This window comes from Leptodactylus fuscus, chromosome 1, assembly GCF_031893055.1.
Source record: "Leptodactylus fuscus isolate aLepFus1 chromosome 1, aLepFus1.hap2, whole genome shotgun sequence".
Taxonomy (NCBI): domain Eukaryota; kingdom Metazoa; phylum Chordata; class Amphibia; order Anura; family Leptodactylidae; genus Leptodactylus; species Leptodactylus fuscus.
In genome coordinates this window covers 89,011,717-89,031,384 of record NC_134265.1, presented here as the reverse complement: position 1 = coordinate 89,031,384, position 19,668 = coordinate 89,011,717, and the positions used below count along the sequence as shown (strand labels likewise).

Sequence of the window (19,668 nt, the reverse complement as noted above, 5' to 3'; positions counted from 1 at the left end):
CCAAATTTTACAGTGGGTAGCATGTGTTTTTCTTGGAATGCTGTTTCTTTTTGGACGCCATGCATAACGCCTTTTTTTTATAACCAAACAACTCAATTTTTGTTTCCAAAATGAAGCTGCCTTGTCCAAATGTGCTTTTTCATACCTCAGGCAACTCTATTTGTGGCGTACGTGCAGAAACGGCTTCTTTCTCATCACTCTCCCATACAGCTTCTATTTGTGCAAAGTGCGCTGTATAGTTGACCGATGCACAGTGACACCATCTGCAGCAAGATGATGCTGCAGCTCTTTGGAGGTGGTCTGTGGATTGTCCTTGACTGTTCTCACCATTCTTCTTCTCTGCCTTTCTGATATTTTTCTTGGCCTGCCACTTCTGGGCTTAACAAGAACTGTCCCTGTGGTCTTCCATTTCCTTACTATGTTCCTCACAGTGGAAACTGACAGGTTAAATCTCTGAGACAACGTTTTGTATCCTTCCCCTGAACAACTATGTTGAACAATCTTTGTTTTCAGATCATTTGAGAGTTGTTTTGAGTAGCCCATGATGCCACTCTTCAGAGGAGATTCAAATAGTAGAACAACTTGCAATTGGCCACCTTAAATACCTTTTCTCATGATTGGATACACCTGGCTATGAAGTTCAAAGCTCACTGAGGTTACAAAACCAATTTTGTGCTTCAGTAAGTCAGTAAAAAGTAGTTAGGAGTATTCAAATCAATAAAATGATAAGGGTGCCCATACTTTTGCACCGGTCAAATTTTGGTTTAATGCATATTGCGCATTTTCTGTTAGTACAATAAACCTCATTTCAATCCTGAAATATTACTGTGCCCATCAGTTATTAGATATATCAAACTGAAATGGCTGTTGCAAACACCAAAATATTTAGAACTAAAAATGATTAAGATTAATAGGGGTGCCCAAACTTTTTCATAGGACTGTATATATATATATATATATATATATATATATATATATATATATATTACACAAATGAAACACTGTACTGATAGAATGGAACAGAAGCCTCCAGTCAAAAATTACCTGATGTTATAGGATCCCCAAAGAACGGAGACAGGAGACTGAATATTCGAAAAGCTGTAGACTAGTATTGGCAGCACAGAGAAGAGTATCTGCCATATCTTATTATTCCACAAAACAACCCTGAAACCATGTTGGGTGGTCAAACATAGATTAGCCCTACTGAATAGTTAACCAGCATGTGATACAGCAGAATTCTGACACTGGTGTAGGTGCTTGACAAAAAGGCAAAGTATCAGTAATAGACTCAATGCAGAAAATTATACAAAGTGGTACCAAAGTCCAGGAAAGTTACAACTTTCTGTAGGAACTATATTACAACTCACACATTGACAGGGAAGGCCTCTTCACTCCATACCATTCATTTGAATGGGACCGAGCTGGAGCGAGACCATGTGACCAATAGACATAAGAACATGAGCCTGAAAAAAGAAAGTGGCCAAGAGCTCTTTAAACAGCTGATCAGTAGGGGCGCCAGGTGTCAGACCCTCTCCGATCTGATATTAATGATCAATCCTAAAGATAGGTCATCAATACCATTGTCATGAATTCCTTAAAATGTGATATTTTTGATTGAAATATATCTTCTAGGTGTAATACTATGTTCATGACTATAGTAAGAAGTATATTACCATTTGCCCCACACAAATGCCGGCTGCTTCCATCATAGCCCCATCTGCTATAGACCTTGCTGTTTCTTTCTCAATGTGCAGATTCCCAGATAGCAATTCTTCTACCACCTGCACAGGATGAAAAGAAAGGTTCATTTTATACAGTAAACATCAAATGCTATATCAGTAAAACGTCATATTTTATACCATTGCATACATACATTTCTATATTCATCCAAGGTGATCTTGCTGTCATTGTCGGTGTCATACATGTTGAACAGAACTGAAATAAAGAAGTCCACAGTTTACCATTTACTATAGTTTTTGCTGTATTATTTGTATGACTATTTAGGTATGAACACTTAGAAAGAAATGATAAAGCGAATCAGGATTTCTGAGCAAAAAGCAGAGTCAATTCTGACAGGACTCCTAGGATAGACAGAGAGAGTCCTGCTTACCCAGCTGACACAGAATGATTGACAGCTCTCCCTGTACCAGTGTGTGCACATAATGCTGTCAATCAGTCTGTGGGGCTGGTTAAAGGGAGGAGAAGACAACTGGGTGTGATTCTGAGATTTGACAGCATCTGATTTGCATCACGTCCTCTTGTCTGTTCCTGTCTGATACCAACCACCTGAGAATAGATAGCATAAGTAGCACATCAGGCACCAAAACTAACTGCTATCATTGCCTGTGAATGGTAAAGGCTGGATATTCCAACTGTGCCAGACTCAAATGTTCGCACCGCATTATTAAAGGATACAAGGAAGTGGATTTTGTATAAAATGATAATTTACATTAAAATAGGGCTCCAAAGCTGAGTAACAGAGGCATATTTAGAAAATGTAGAATCACCTCTTCAAGGTACGGGGATTAGATTTATAACCAATTTACTGTTGACAGACTCCCTTTGAGGTGTAATATATGCTTATTGAATGTCAGCTGAACCTGACAATTGTGGGGTTAGCCTGGCCATCTAATGTGTAAGGGAAGTCCTGGCAGATGTTAGGGATAAGAAGGATTGCGCAGTTGGATTTTACCATGCCTTACTCTTTGAGAATTTTTGCTTACTGCTATTATCTGGCCCAGAATCACATACTGTTTTGCTAAGCAATAATAATAATAATTAATAATAATAATAATAAATTTTAGTTCTATAGCGCCAACATATTCCGCAGCACTGTACAATTTGTAGGGTTCAAATACAGACAGAAAGATACATTACAAAGAAAGCCATTTCACACAATGGGACTGAGGGCCCTGCATGTCAGAGCAGGATACTATAAGGCTAATTCCTATATTCTGCTGCTGTCTTCTGGCAAACCCCTGATCAGGTCATGTGGTGCCTGCTTGGGAAACACTGCTCTAGAGACCGGTTCCTATGAAATTGCATAACTTGGGTTCTAAATTGGTTATTTCACAACCAATGCAGTATGCTGTAGACTTAGAATGCATTAACCCTAAAAGTGAGGATAGCACAAAGAACAAATCTAAATAAGTAAAGCAGTGTCTATACCTGAACATATAAAACATGGGATCACTGAACAGCAAAAACACTAGGAAGATTGTCTTCTTTGGAGAAATAAAAATCAGGGGTAATATGAGATTAGGAAAAATCTGTGCTCAGAATAACAGTTCTCTTGTCTCCGATTGAAGCTCAGACCCATTTACCTGAATGGTGGAGAGCAGTAATACAAGACAAAACCCCTTGACAAATTGGCGCTGTGTCTGGAAGAAATCAGACACTTTATCTAATCTCTTACAGCCCCTTTCAATAATATTTGTTGCAATACAAGTAGTATCATGTTGGGTTCAACAGCCAGTCACCATGTAATGCAAAGCATTGAAAAACAGGTTGAACTTGATGATCTTGTGTCTTCTACTTTATTAAGTCACATATAATTATACCTTTCCATATTGTCCAGGACGGCAATGATGCCTCCACATTTGTAACATACATAATAATGTATTATTAACTCCTCTGTAATTATAGCCTTATCCATGCTGAGAAGGTACGTTGCATCTTACATTTAGTGTTTCTCTAGCTCAAGTTATTTATAACGTCCTGAAACTGAAAAAGGTTTATAGTATTTGCATAAGTTGTACATAAAACTGTATAAGGCTCCATTCACACGGAGGAAACTGGTGAGGAATTTGGTGTGGAATTTCAGAAAAAGAAATTGCTTTTTTATTTTTTATTTTAAATTGCTAGCAGAAAAAGAAACCCATTGAAGTCAATGAGAGGCTTTTTTTTCAGTGCTGAAATTCCACACCAAATTCCTCACCATTTTCCTCCATGTGAATGGACCGTAAGGTTTCATGCACACAACCATGTGCTTTTTGAAACCATGGCTAGCACACTGACATTATTTTCTATGGCCCCATTCACAGACCTCTGTATTATCACAGGTCTGCGTAGGGGGCTGTGAACCCAGGCTAAATCTCAGGACCAGTCTTCCTACCCGTTTTGTGGCTCAGGCTCGCTGGAGGAAATGAATGGATCCATGGAGTGCATGGACAGCGCCAATATCATCCATGTGCTATCCATACCGTTTTCCCATGGACCCTAGGAAGTCTTAAACTTGCTTGAAAGTGCAAGATTATTTGTAGCTATATGATGTTGATAGTATTTTACATTAATTACACTTAAATCATCATATGCTTATTTCATTTGGGCCAAAATTTTAGCACTTTTTAGAGGCTGAGGCCCCAAGTGGTATTCCGCAACAAAAAGGCACTGTGGGAAAACTACAGCGACAATGCATCGCGGTTCTTCCCACTACGCTTTAGACAGAAAGATCACAGGGGTTTGCTCTGCGGAGTTTCTATTTCAATTATAACTATGGGGAAACCACCGGCATTTCCATAGGTATAAATGGTATATTGTGATTTCCAAAGCCACGCCGGTTTTGAAATCGCTGCATGTCTGCAGTGCGGTTTTTACCGAAAAGCGGGCATGGGATTTGCTAGAATCCCATACACTTTGCTCTGACTGTAAAAAGCCACGTTTACACCTTTAAGCCACACCTCTTCTCCTCTAAGACACTCCCTTTTCTAGACATATAGAAGTTAGGCCTGGTTCACATCAGCGTTTGGTATTCCATTAGGGGAGTCCGTATGGGGTCCCCGAACAGAATACTGAACGCATTGGCAAGCGGTGAGCAATGAAACACCACAGACTATAATTGGGTCGGTGTGCTTTCCGCGTGGTGTCCGGACGAAAAATGCGGATAGGAAACTAGTTCATGAAGCACTTCTCTGTCCACATGTTCTGTGCAGATACCGCGTGGAAAACACACGGACCCCATTCTAGTCTATGGGGTCCGTGTGCTGTCATAAGCTCACCGCTTGTCAATGCGTTCGGTTTTCCGTTCGGGGGGTCCCCATGTGAACTCCCTGAATTGGTTTACCGAACGCAGATGTGAACTGAGCCTAAGAAGAATGAACCTCAAACTTTCTGAAATGACTGAAGGGACCTCCAATGCAAGTCTCTATTACAGATGATAATATAATAAGTATAATACAGAGGTGAGATCATATAAATAATAATAATAGTAACAAAGTAATACACGCTTACATGGGTATGTAATGACTTACATTTATATAAGCATGACCTGCAAAAATATACTTACATCTCAGCTTGTCTTTACGACATGAACTTATGTTCTCCTCATCCATTTGCCCACCCATGGGGCGGAAGTAAGACATAATGATGAGAAATTGTTCAAAGTTAATCTCACTTTCATACCCCTGAGACCCCGTCTGTAGATTCCTGCAACAGAACAAAAATAATAGGACAACCTATGACTGCCTTATAGCGATGTACAACAATGAGGGCACAGTATGACAAGACAGAATCCAGCATCATTAAAATAGCACATACATTGGGAACAAGCTCCGTTCTGTCCCCAATCTCTGGAGCTCGGCGTGTCCTAACTAAATACCACATGGGAACTCTGATTAATTATTCATTTGGGTCAAAGCCACAAACTATCTCTAACTGATGAAAACTACTCTAAATAGTTCAATTTTGATAAACTGGGACATGAGTGAGTGACATCAATGGGGATACATCTATATTTATCATTGTTATGATCCATGACATATGCAGAGTACATGAGAGACACAATTACTTCTATCTATCTATCTATCTATCTATCTATCTATCTATCTATCTATCTATCTATCTATCTATCTATCTATCTCTATCTATCTATCTATCTATCTATCTATGTCTCTAATCATCAATCTATCTACATTATCCTATCTATCTATCTATCTATCTATCTATCTATCTATCTATCTATCTATCTACAGTATCTATCTATCTCTACAGGTCAAAACCGATATACTGGCAGCATGTTAGAGGCAACTATCAGCTGAGGGGTTAACTGAATGGATGTGGTGTTAAATGATAAATCCGTCTCTTCGTATTTTCTAAATTCTGCACATTTCCCAGCTATATGAGATTATAGCCTATGGCAATGTACTAGTGTATGCAGAACGGATTTGAATCGGTTGACAACAGGCCCGGATTTCCAGTTCTGTGGTCTTATGGCATGAATCAATTGGCTTGCTAAGCTTCTCCTATCTTTTTGCACAAAACATTTTGGAAATGTTTCTGTTTGTTAAGCAGAGAGTGCCGCCAGTCTCCTCTCATGGTATCTTATATCTCTCCCATCATGTATACCAGTATGTAGCCAAAATGTGTGTTTTTACTGCAAATGATCATAGCTTTTCAATGTGGATACACTTACAATAATTTTTCTATCAAGAATCTAAATATATGTCTATTAATTTATTGTATAAATGTATATATAGGACTGTCAGCAGCCTAATACTAGTCAGACAAAGCAGTAAAAAATGATATGACTATTTATTGGCCAGAGAATCATTCATGTGCAAGCCTCTTAAACGTACCTTCTGTCAAAAAATGCATTTTTTATTTTGCCTCTAATAGGATTCTGCTCCAAGTCTGCAATTTTTTCCAAGTCACTTTTTCTGGAAAAAGGTAAAAATTAAAATGATTACATTTAATCCATCATCTAATAATACAAAAAAAAAACCCACTGAGGCTAAAGCCCCAGATAGCGGAAACACAGCTTTTTATTATTGTCAATTTTTTTGCATTTTTTGGAGCCAAAGCCAGGAGTGGATTGGTCAGAAAGTAAAAGTATAAGAACTTCCTATATATATCCCAATCCATTTGTAGCCATTCCTGGCTTTGGCTCAAAAAAATATGCATAGCCATTACACACTGTCTACCATAAGTATTTGGACACCATGCTAATGAAGATATCTGCAGTTGTGATGTACGTCACACCTTCCACTGTTAAATAGGAAACAGCATTGGCATTAGTGTATTGGCATTAGTCGCATGCAAGATGCCACGGAGTGCAGAGTTGTCCGATTTTGAGAAAGCGGTAATTGTTGGGTGCCACAGAAATGGTCAAACCTTAAGGGACATAGCAAGCAAACTGAATTACCTAAAATTGACAGTGGCCTATGTGATTATGAATACGAAGGTGAACGGTGATTGTCGGAATTTGCCCCGAGTTGGCAGAACCCCGAAACTGGGAGATAGAGACTGATGTGTGCCAGCCAGAGAAACCATTCCCAACTGATGGCTCACATACACCAGGAGATTCACCAGGCACCCGGGAGTATTGTGTCGATCAATACCATCCGTAAGGAAGAATCTGCTGGCTTCTATGAACTACTGAATAGGAATAAATGTTTTTCTATTCTACCACCGGTGTCCAAATACTTATTGGTAGACAGTGTAGAACAGTATGAAGCTGTACTCAGAACACAATGAAGGGGACTGTGTGGCGTACTCTCAGCGGGTTAGTCTCTATGTTATGCTAACCTGCTGCAAAGTACTAGATCAATGAAGTGGATGGATCCTAAATAAATCCCATTTACACAAAGTTTCTTACGCTGTAGGTTCACCCACAGTTTTCAGCAATTACACTGCAAAACTTAAAAGCCAAGGCCACACATTGCAGAAACACAGCTGAAAAAATTCTGTGGGGTAAAACATCTTTAATTTTTTTTATTTGTTTTGTAGCTGCATTTTGTTATGTGTGGCCTTAGGCTAGAGTCACGTGACCAAGGGTTACCTGCCTTAAACTTTTTTTTCCCCACAGGTGGGTCTGTTGCAAGATGTCTGCAGTGAACACCAAGGAGAGTATTTGACTTGTAGCCCTAGGCCTTATTCACATACCATGGATGGATGACTGTATGTTTGTTTTATTGACAGAAAAAAAGGTCAGTAACAAAGGACTTGCTTTATCTTTGTCCATTTTGATGGATAAATGGATCCAATAGAAATTAATTGATCTATTTTTAATAGTTGTAAAATAGACTGACATCTGAGTCATGCTGTTAAATGAAATTCAACAGCTTTTTATTGTCCCTTTGAAAAACAGATGAAAAAACGGATTGGAACGGATGCAAACAGGTGTTAGAAACGTCAAAAATAGCATTGTTGTGTGAATCAGATCTTAAGCCTCGTTCACATCTGTGTTGGTATTCCGTTCGGGAGAGAACAGGACTACTGAATGCATTGGCAAGCGGTATGCAGTGAAAGCACACGGACCCCATTGACTATAATGGGGTCTTTTTCCTTTCCACACGGTCTCCGCACGAGTCATGTGGACAGAAAAGTAGTTCACAATCTACTTTCCTGTCCGCATGTTCCCTGCGGAGACCATGCGGAAAGCACAGAGACCCCATTATAGTCTATAGTCCGCATGGGGACCCCCCGAACGGATTACCGATACAAATGTGAATGAGGCCTCAGTCTTACAGGTGTCATTTGATCTCAGAGATAACTTATCAGTAGGATATGCCATCAACTTACAACTTGAGGGGAGCTGACATGAGGGACCCCAAAATTACTGATAATAACTAGACTTGATTCGGCACAACAGTTCCTTCAAAATCTTTTCAGACTTTTTGCTATCCATCTGTGAAGGAAACTGTGGCCGGCCTCATTCGCACTTTATCTCCATATTCGTATCTCATATACTTTCATCACTCATCTTTTTTACTGATATTTGATCACCGTACTTAAGAGAGAGAGAATGGCAGATCTAACCCAAAATTGGTGTCTACACCCACTTTGTGATAGGAAGTATAAAGCATCCCTCTAATGTACAGGTAACCGAGCTTAAACTTTGGTTGGGGGGGGGGGGGCACACGGTGGCTCAGTGGTTAGCCCTGCAGCGCTGGAGTCCTGGTGCTCAAATCCCGCCAAGGGCATAAAACCATCTGCAAGGAGTTTGTATGTTCTCCCCATGTTTGCATGGATTTCCATCCCATATTCCAAAGACATACTGATAGAGCTCACAATGCACATTTTTCTCTATGTGGGGCTCACAATCTACATAAAAAAAAAAAACAAGCAAAAAAACTTTCGTTAGGGAGGAAATAAAAAAATTTTCAGCACGGATGAATGAGCCTGACTCCATCTGCAAACAGTATGTGCCTCTTATCAATGAGTGCAGAGGCCTATGTATACACTGAGCAGAGAGACGGGTGGGAGCCTTCACTTGTGGCTTACTTCTTATTTATTAACTTGTAAACTCCTGCACTTACTAAACAACTTTGGGTCTACAAAAATTCCAGAAATGCTAACTATACAAGTGAAAGCATATACAGTATACTGTAAAATGCCACGACCTTGAGAAAAGAAAATGACATTCTGTATTAGTAGATTCACAATCCCAGTACTCATAGCATTGCAATATTATACATTTACTAGACAGAACAGCGTGGGCTATATGGATACCACATTCTTTTTGAGCTTCCATTTGTATTGAATCCAACATAAAAAATCTCTATATATCTCTGTATAAAATGGAGGTGCGATAGTCAGAGCTTTAAGCTGAGTCCCCACGTTGCGGAAACACAGCTTTTTTGTTGCAGATTTTGATGCTTTTTTTTTTTTTTTGAGCCAAAGCCAGGAGTGGATTGAGCAGAAGGTGGAAGTATAGGAGCTTCCTAAATGTTTCTCATTCCTTTTGTAGCCATTCTTGGCTTTGGCTCAAAAACATGCAGCAAAATCTGCAACAAAAAAGCTGCGTTTCTGCAATGTAGGGCTTCAGCTTTTGATAGACTTTCTATCGACCGGGGCAAGGTTAATTTCACTGCCTTTACTCTGTATCTAAATACATAACAGTTGCTTTTTGGCTCCCTACTGACAAGCAGTACTCAGGGCACATGTCCCGATTACCCCCCTGAAGTAGTGGCCTCATGTTACTATATGGCAATCCAAGTATCGATACAAATAAAATAACATTTCTTTAAACGTGATTTAGGGATTGCTCCAAATTAATATTGAGTAATTCATGGTAGGCGTTTAATAGAGCCACAAGTTCCCATATGGGAGTGAATAGGTTACTACATGCAGTGTGAAATCTGTATTAGCTGCATCTCTGAACATTCTGCTAATTAGCACACCAAGGGAGCAGGAACATGATTGAAATAATTAACATCTAATGAAGATCAGTCCAATCTTCCTGATGAGATGTAATTAGTTAAACATATGAGTGTGAGGAACATGCTCAAGATAAAATAGTGAGTTGCGAAATATTCCCATATATCCCCATAAATAAGACATATCACGGTCAATCCCCATGATATGACCGCAACATGCGAATATACTGTAATATATCATGAAGGCACTCTAGCTACAATAATACTTACTTTCCAAATGGATCTGGCTTAGTAACTGATGTTAAAAGTCATAATTGTAAGCAGAGATGCGGAGTTGGAGTCATGGAGTCAGAGTTTGAGTTGAAGTTAAGAACAATTTGGGTGGAACCAGAGATAGAAAAGTTTCTGTCACTGGCTTCAAACTCAATTATTATCAGTTATTTTTCAATTATATTATACAATTATTAATATTATATAATTGCTTAGATGCAAAGTTAGTTGTCTTATGGGAGTTAAGCTGTGGAAAAATAGATTTACCAATGCCACAGTCCTGATGGTAAGTGTCCCCATATTCTTATTCTTGATCTCACATGGCAAAGGCACAATGAGACGGAATCGACAAAAGTGGGTACATGAGTATATGTATAATTCCTGTAATATTCTCCCTAATGTCCCACACAATTTAATGCCTCCCTTAATGACCCCCACACAAAGTATACTGTGTCCCCCATCACTGACCCTGTACAGTAGAATGGCCCCAATCAGTGACCCCCATACAGTAAAATGGCCCCATCAGTGTCCCCATACGGTATAGTGACTCCCATCAGTATCCCAATACAGTATAATGGACCGCATCAGTGTCCCCACACAGTGGTGAGTATTAATTCAGTACTTGTCACTCATTGTTCCCAAACCCACACTTTCCACAATAGTGCAGGGAGGAGTTGGAGGAGTAGTCTGGAAAGGCAAGGTGAGTAATAAACTGACATTTACCTCTTACCCCCCTCCAAACATGTAGACCACAGGGTCAGAACTGATTCTGGACACATTTACTTCGTGATTCCCCAGCATTTTGAACAACCAGATTGCCAGAACTGGGGAGAACCAGCTTTATCCAAATCCTTGTTAACTAAAGTTGGTCTTACACGGCTGTAATGTAAGTCCACAAATGGTCCACAATTGAGGGTTTTCAATTGCGGACCATTTGCGGACACATTATATTCAATGTGGCCTCTTACACCACCGGATATTTTATCCGTGGTGTGGGCGGGCCGCAACTGTGGTCTGCAATTTATAGAACATGTCTGTAATGGCCGTGAATTGCGGCACTGCACGGACTCGCCCATAGAACTCTATGGGCGAGTGCGGCAGGACACGGACGTCTGCGGAGTCTATGTTACCGATCAGCAACTAGTGTTGCTGATCAGCAACTTGCGGACCGTACATTCAATATGGTCATGTAAGACCAGCCTAAAGCCTATAGAGTCTATGATGTAGCTCTTGGTTTTTTTTGCAATTTTTCTGAGCATTGCATGGAAAGTCCTGGGAAGGTCTTGAATGTTTTCCACTTGTGACAAATCTTTATTGTAGAATAATTCTAATTATGTGGGAATGGCCATATAACCCTCCCCAAATTAATGAGCTGCAACAATTACCTCTCTAAGAACATTGTTGATGTCTTTCCTCTTTTGTATTGTGTTAACACATTCCTGAATGCTCCAGACCAGCAACCTGCTGAAACTTCTGCTTTTATAAAGGTTGCTTATGATCAATTAATGAAGGACATTTGATTAGCAGCACCTGACTGCTATTTACCATCTTAATTCCTATGTAAGCAGTAAGGATGTACTTCATTTTTTTTTTTTACATGTGCTACTGCATTTTTGGCCTAAGTTTTGTAAACGCTATAATAAATGAAGACATTCCATAATAACAGTGGTATTTTTTTCCCAGGCACACAATATACATAAAGACAATTTTACTCTAGTATTGAAAGGGGTATTTCTGCATTCATGGTCGTATCCATTGACAACCATTCAAAACAAAAGACTGTCACCACTAAGATGGTTAGAGAAATTTTTCAAAACTCCACTAAATTTTTATTGACTTATAATTACAAAAAACATATTTACAAACAGAAATATGGTGAGGCTCCGGAATGCATACCTGAGGACTGGCTTGTCACCTGTTAGGTAGATGAAGCGCTTGTGTAGATGCTCAATTTGCTCTGCAGTGACTGAAAAGACAAAAGCATAAGATTAAAAGTTAAATTTACCACAGTCAGTCAGGCATTTAGATATTGTTGTGTCATGAGTTTCTTTGGCATCGGCAGTACCAGTATGTCACAATTTTACAGTTTCCAATATCAGCCGTAGGAGATGCTCAGTGGGGAATTAAATCAGTAATGACAATGCTGGCAAATTGCCTGAATTTAATAGAACTGCCACGCATTTCATGGCAAGTGCCCAAAAGAAGTCCCTAGAAAAAACCTCAAGTATTCAAATTCATTAGAAAACTTGCATTTGTCTATTATTTAGGCATTGAAAGAAGTATAAAAAATGTTAATCGCGTAGTATGTAGGAAATGTGCTCTATCTGAGAACACCGTAAAATGTTAAAATGTATTCCCAACTCAAGGATTCTGTTTATACTGATAGTTTATGCAAATTCAACAGTTTTCCTAAATACATTGCTTTAGAAATGCTGCTTCGTGTACCTGCTATGGTAGATTATTCCTCGCCATTGTTCACACAATGTTGTCAAGGAACCTGGCCTGTTATCTGATCTCAAGTCAGATGATTTGACTCAATGCTCTCCGAGGGGAGGGGGGGATGAGTTCTCAGAATCAGGCTTGCTCTCAGAACTGTTATTCCCTGCTATTAGGTCCTGGGGGAATCAGGTACGATAATTGCAGTTTGCTGATAAAGGCTTGGATAGTGTCTGTTATCTCTATATGTAAACAGAGAGAAAACACTGGGTGGATATGTGGTTTCTTGTTCCTCTATTTATGCATGTGTGTGTGTGTATAATATATAGGCATAGGAGACTGCAAATGTGACACTAAAAAAGCCAAAAAGCCTACATTTGTCTACCCCTGCCAAACATAATATCCGACCCTCTGATGGAGTAAAGAGCCACAATGAAATGAAGTGTTTCTATCCTCTTTGTAAAGAGAAAAAATGGACGGCACAGCTATATATAGACATTAGACTTAGGTCGTTTTCTTCATCCTCTATTAGACCCTCTATCTGGCAAAAAATTCCAGTTGCACACCGCTGACGGTGGTGCTCAACAACCCCTAGTTCATAGCAAAAAGCATTGGTTGAGCATTGGTCAAGCATTCTTTCATGCTTGAAAGAAGACCAATAGGAGGAGACCTTATAACCACGCCCATTTCCTCCGAGGACCAATAGAAAGAACGCCTATTCGTACCATTGTACGGCCGATGGAAAGGTGCATGATCGCCACGCCCACTTTTCTTCTCAAGCTAATAGGAAGAGCGCCTACTGACACCCCTCTTTAACATAGTTCTATCTATCATTACAGCCAGGTTTAGGTTCTAAAACCTGGTCGGACCTGAATGAAAACCTCTACCTGGAAAACGACCAATAGAAGGGGACTTCGTGACCACACCCATTTTTTCCTAAGGGCCAATAGAAAAGACGCCTATTCATACCATTATAAGACGTAAATCTGTCTATATTCAGCAACAGAACATGAGCCATAAAGGTCCTAGCAACTCGCTGGACCCGCCTATATTCCATAATAGCCAATAGAAAGAGCGCCTACCCAGGTAAATCTTAACCCATCACATACCTCCACCAGCCTATTACAACAGGCGTTTAAGGCGGGACCTGAACCACACCAAATTGCTAATGGGCCGGATTTCTGGTAATGCCGAACCTGATTGGCGTATTGTGTGACCGACATATGTGTTCTCAATAATAGTAATTAGTGGAATGTATTTAAAACCTGTTGTGTTTGATCTATGGTATTGCATTTCTGGCTTGAAAAAGCGTCAGATTAGACGCGAAACGGCTGTTGCCATTTTTTTGTGCCTATAATGCTTTTTCTCCCTCCCTGTATTACTATTTTTATTTACACTTAATAAAGGACTTTGTTTTTATATACGAGAAGTGTCAAGTACCATCTGCCGACTATGGAATGGTGAGTGCCCACCCCGATTTTTTTCTATTGTTTCTATCCTCTGTTTCAATGGCACAAAGCAGTATCAGAGGAATTAAAGTTGAATATGTAGTGATGGTAGGGATGATATTGTTGTGACCCTAAACTACACCTGCATAAGGACACACTGGTGGTCTGGGGGCACCCGAACCTGCTTACAGGTTCCTTTTAGCAATCTGTCTATAGAGGACAACGTAAACTTATTTATAGGTGATTTTCTTTTCAGGGGCACTGAAAACCAGGATATATAGGTCACCTATGCTGTAGAAAGTGCTGCAATTTTATATTTTTGTATTCTATCCGCATTCTGCCACTCATTCATCTTCATAGGAAAAAGATCACAATAAAAGCAGGAACAAAAGTGACGAGACACTGCTGGCATATTGAGGTCACCATTTTCAGATGCTCACACCATGTAAAATGTTGTAGCTATACAACACAGTAAGACTCCAGTTAAGGGCAGATGATGTTGAATAAAGTGTACAAGTACTATAGCCTCAGGAAAATATCTGTCAAGTATGTACGGAAGAGAAATTGGATCTTGCACAGTCACAGGTTGGTGAGTAAATGGCATGCACGCATGGAAGCAGTGAAAAGACGTCATCCACATCCTATCCTAACGTTGCAATTCTTTAAGCCCACGCCCTGCTCTAACAAAACACATACAAATAATGCATGGTGGGAGATGGTGAGCCCTGGAAACATTTATCTAAAATGCTGCTCATTCTCTGTGCTATGGCTCGGTTCAGACATTGGTGAATCTACACACATATATTTTAGGACTGTTCCCTAATATGGTGTTATTACAGTGAGAACGTTCTTATAAAAAAGCGTGAAACATTTTAATTGGCCTGTAAATTTCTTAGAATTTGGCCTTTTATTGTTAGACTCCACTAACATTCTGTTGAGCTGTAAAAGGAAATCTACATTTTTTGGAATCTCACAAGACTATGGGAAAATCCCAGGCGCGTGGAAGTGTCTGGGGAGGACACAGTGTATCGAGACCCAAGGCAAAGATGTTAAAAGATGTGCTAATCCCTCAAGGCATATGAAAAGTCATAACACTGCAAGGCCATGCAATTTCTATTTTAAGTCTAAGCTCTGAAATACATTTATCAATGGTCTTTAAAGTGACCTTCTAGGCTTGTATAAACTTTTCATTTGTTACAGAGAATTTTCATATGATAGGTTTAATGTATAAGGATATACACAGACTTCTAGAATGAAGGGGTCCCCATTACAATTCTGGATCTTCAGCTAATGTAGATGGCTGGGTAATAAACCTGAACTTCTAAACACAGCCGAGCCACTTTTACGGACCCAATATCTATAAAAAACAGCCATGTGTATCGATGCCAGTCCATGGATGGCACTTGTTTACGTGGCAGTGAATAATGATCACTGCTTACATTCACATAGTACTACTAATGTACGATTTGGAGTACAAAGGTAATGCATGTCAATTTTTTTGACGGTAGTGAAAAATGGACATCAAAAGAACAGACATTTGAATAGATACATTACAAGTCGGTTGTATGTGTGACATTGCAAAACCAGTTGTCACATGTTTTTCACTGTCATGTGAATACGCCATAGGCTAGTTACACATAACTGCACTAACAAATTGACGATGAAAAACTGTTGAAACATTTTGCATCTGTGCTGTACTCATTTCCCCTGATCCCTCATACATTCATTAGTCCTATATTTTGCTGGTGAGTATTAGCGGTCTGTTAAATAAGAATTGGATGTATGAATAATAATCTCACTCTTTCCTTGTTCTTAAAAATGGCGACCATTAAAAAAATGGCAATTGGATCTCAGCAAATGCAAACTTCTGACATGCCAGATATAAGAACTGAAGGGTTACTTTAATTATTCTGCTGTTTCACTATAGTTTTTTTAAAGACATTATTAAAGTTTCTAGTAACAATCAATATTTTTTTTTTTTTTTTTTTTTAAATGTAGATTGTGAGCCCCACATAGAGCTCACAATGTACGTTTTTCCCTATCAGTATGTCTTTGGAATATGGGATGGAAATCCATGCAAACACGGGGAGAACATACAAACTCCTTGCAGATGGTTTTTTGCCCTTGGAGGGATTTGAACACCAGGACTCCAGCGCTGCAAGGCTGCAGTGCTAACCACTGAGCCACCGTGTGGCCCCTCAATCAATACAGTCCTATGAAAAAGTTTGGGCACCCCTATTAATCTTAATCATTTTTTGTTCTAAATATTTTGGTGTTTGCAACAGCCATTTCAGTTTGATATATCTAATAACTGATGGACACAGTAATATTTCAGGATTGAAATGAGGTTTATTGTACTAACAGAAAATGTGCAATATGCATTAAACCAAAATTTGACCGGTGCAAAAGTATGGGCACCCTTATCATTTTATTGATTTGAATTCCCCTAACTACTTTTTACTGACTTACTGAAGCACAAAATTGGTTTTGTAACCTCAGTGAGCTTTGAACTTCATAGCCAGATATATCCAATCATGAGAAAAGATATTTAAGGTGGCCAATTGCAAGTTGATCTCCTATTTGAATCTCCTCTGAAGAGTGGCATCATGGGCTACTCAAAACAACTCTCAAATGATCTGAAAACAAAGATTGTTCAACATAGTTGTTCAGGGGAAGGATACAAAAAGTTGTCTCAGAGATTTAACCTGTCAGTTTCCACTGTGAGGAACATAGTAAGGAAATGGAAGACCACAGGGACAGTTCTTGTTAAGCTCAGAAGTGGCAGGCCAAGAAAAATATCAGAAAGGCAGAGAAGAAGAATGGTGAGAACAGTCAAGGACAATCCACAGACCACCTCCAAAGAGCTGCAGCATCATCTTGCTGCAGATGGTGTCACTGTGCATCGGTCAACTATACAGCGCACTTTGCACAAATAGAAGCTGTATGGGAGAGTGATGAGAAAGAAGCCGTTTCTGCACGTACGCCACAAATAGAGTTGCCTGAGGTATGAAAAAGCACATTTGGACAAGGCAGCTTCATTTTGGAAACAAAAATTGAGTTGTTTGGTTATAAAAAAAGGCGTTATGCATGGCGTCCAAAAAGAAACAGCATTCCAAGAAAAACACTTGCTACCCACTGTAAAATTTGGTGGAGGTTCCATTATGCTTTGGGGCTGTGTGGCCAATGCCGGCATCGGGAATCTTGTTAAAGTTGAGGGTCGCATGGATTCCACTCAGTATCAGCAGATTCTTGAGAATAATGTTCAAGAATCAGTGACGAAGTTGAAGTTACGCCGGGGATGGATATTTCAGCAAGACAATGATCCAAAACACCGCTCCAAATCCTCAGGCATTCATGCAGAGGAACAATTACAATGTTCTGGAATGGCCATCCCAGTCCCCAGACCTGAATATCATTGAACATCTGTGGGATGATTTGAAGCGGGCTGTCCATGCTCGGCGACCATCTAACTTAACTGAACTTGAATTGTTTGTCCAAAATACCTTTATCCAGGATCCAGGAACTGATTAAAAGCTACAGGAAGCGACTAAAGGCTGTTATCTTTGCAAAAGGAGGATGTACTAAATATTAATGTCACTTTTCTGTTGAGGTGCCCATACTTTTGCACCGGTCAAATTTTGGTTTAATGCATATTGCACATTTTCTGTTAGTACAATAAACCTCATTTCAATCCTGAAATATTACTGTGTCCATCAGTTATTAGATATATCAAACTGAAATGGCTGTTATAAACACCAAAATATTTAGAACTAAAAATGATTAAGATTAATAGGGGTGCCCAAACTTTTTCATAGGACTGTAAATTTGACACTACAGATTTATATGGGAAGGAAGAATACAAAGGAATCCCACAATTCACTTGTAAGGCACTTTTTTTCCAGGGCTGTGCATTCAGTAGGTAAAGTACCGACTCCGACTACTTTATTTTCCCATAACCTGGCTCCAACGTCTTCGCCAACTTCATAAATGGCTGACAGTTATTCTTAAAGGGATCCTATCATTAAAACACAATTTTTTCTTACTATAACGTAGGAATAGTCTTAAGAAATGCTATTCTTCTCCTACCTTTCGATATCTTCTCCCCACCGCTGTTCGGTAGAAATCCCGGTTTTCGTTGGTATGCAAATGAGTTCTCTAGCAACACTGGTGGTGGGCCCCAGCACTGAAACAGCACTGGGGGCGTCCCCAATGCTGCGAGAGAACTCTCCAGCGCTGCCTCCATCTTCTTCAGGAACGGCCTCTTCACACGTCTTCTTCTGGTGCTGGGAATCAAACTTGTAGGCCTCGGGCCTCAGGAAGAGCCGACTGCGCATGCCCGTGGCCACAAGAAAAATGTCCGCTTATACAGTAAGTAAGCGGGCATAATTCTTGTGGCCTGTGGGCATGGGCAGTCGGCTCTTCCTGAGGCCCGAGGCCTACAAGTTTGACTCCCAGCACCGGAAGAAGACGTGTGAAGAGGCCGTTCCTGAAGAAGATGGAGGCAGCACTGGAGAGTTCTTTTGCAGCATTGGGGACGCCCCCAGTACTGTTTGAGCACTAGGGCCCGCCCCAGTCCTGCAAGAGAACTCATCTGCATACTGACGAAAACTGTGATTTCTACCGAACAGCGGCGCGGAGAAGATATCGAAAGGTAGGAGAAGAATAGCCTTTCTTAAGGCTATTCCTACGTGTTAGTCACAAAAAATTGCGTTTTAATGATAGGATCTCTTTAAACAAGCCATACATCCAGTCTATTATACAATATTAATAATTGTATAATAACATTTAAAATAAGTAATAATTCAGTTTTTAAGCTGGCATCTGTAACTTTTTTCCAACTCTGACTCCATACAAATACATACATATAGCTTGAATTCTACTTCACGGCTCTGACTCCACACCTCTGCTTTTTTCATTGGCTTTCTGCTGGTTCAGTATTCAGGATAAGATCTTCAATGATTAATTCTCTGGAAAATCTAGGTAGTAACTATAGCGATAAAGACTTTCAGTAGTAAGTGGCTCTGACTGCAGCAAGGAACACAATCTTGAAAGGACGCTGAGGTCAAGTTGTAATGAAAAGACAGAATTGCATTGTCCTGGCAGCGCTAGGCCGCAAACAGCCAATGGCGTTAAGAATCATATTATGTCTAGTTGAAAAGAGGTGACTGGTCATAAGAATACAACAGTTTGGCAAGTGCATTACCTGAGAACGAGGCAGGAAAATAGAAGGACGAAACCATTACAGAAATGACATATAAAAGGTTAACATTCAGAAAGATATTAATACAGATTTTCCCACTACATCTGGTACTAGATGGTTGACTGGAAGTGAAATTTGTAAGGCAATATCAATTTTGACTGACCAGAAGGGAGAATAAAATGTATATATACCTCCTGATATAATGGCCTACTGTGTTCTT

At 39.7% G+C, this 19,668-nt stretch overlaps 1 protein-coding gene across 2 annotated transcripts in view; it reads right to left on the bottom strand.

Moving 5' to 3' along the window:
* TESC (tescalcin) overlaps positions 1 to 19,668 on the bottom strand; it is a 67,575-nt gene that overhangs the window by 19,503 nt on the left and 28,404 nt on the right. For both annotated transcript variants that reach the window (XM_075262455.1, XM_075262456.1), the window contains 5 exons: positions 12,261 to 12,330; positions 6,573 to 6,653; positions 5,285 to 5,424; positions 1,874 to 1,935; positions 1,674 to 1,781 (listed from right to left, as the gene is read on the bottom strand). In XM_075262455.1, the coding sequence (XP_075118556.1) occupies positions 1,674 to 1,781; positions 1,874 to 1,935; positions 5,285 to 5,424; positions 6,573 to 6,653; positions 12,261 to 12,330 (461 nt within the window). The remainder of the gene's footprint in view (positions 1 to 1,673; positions 1,782 to 1,873; positions 1,936 to 5,284; positions 5,425 to 6,572; positions 6,654 to 12,260; positions 12,331 to 19,668) is intronic.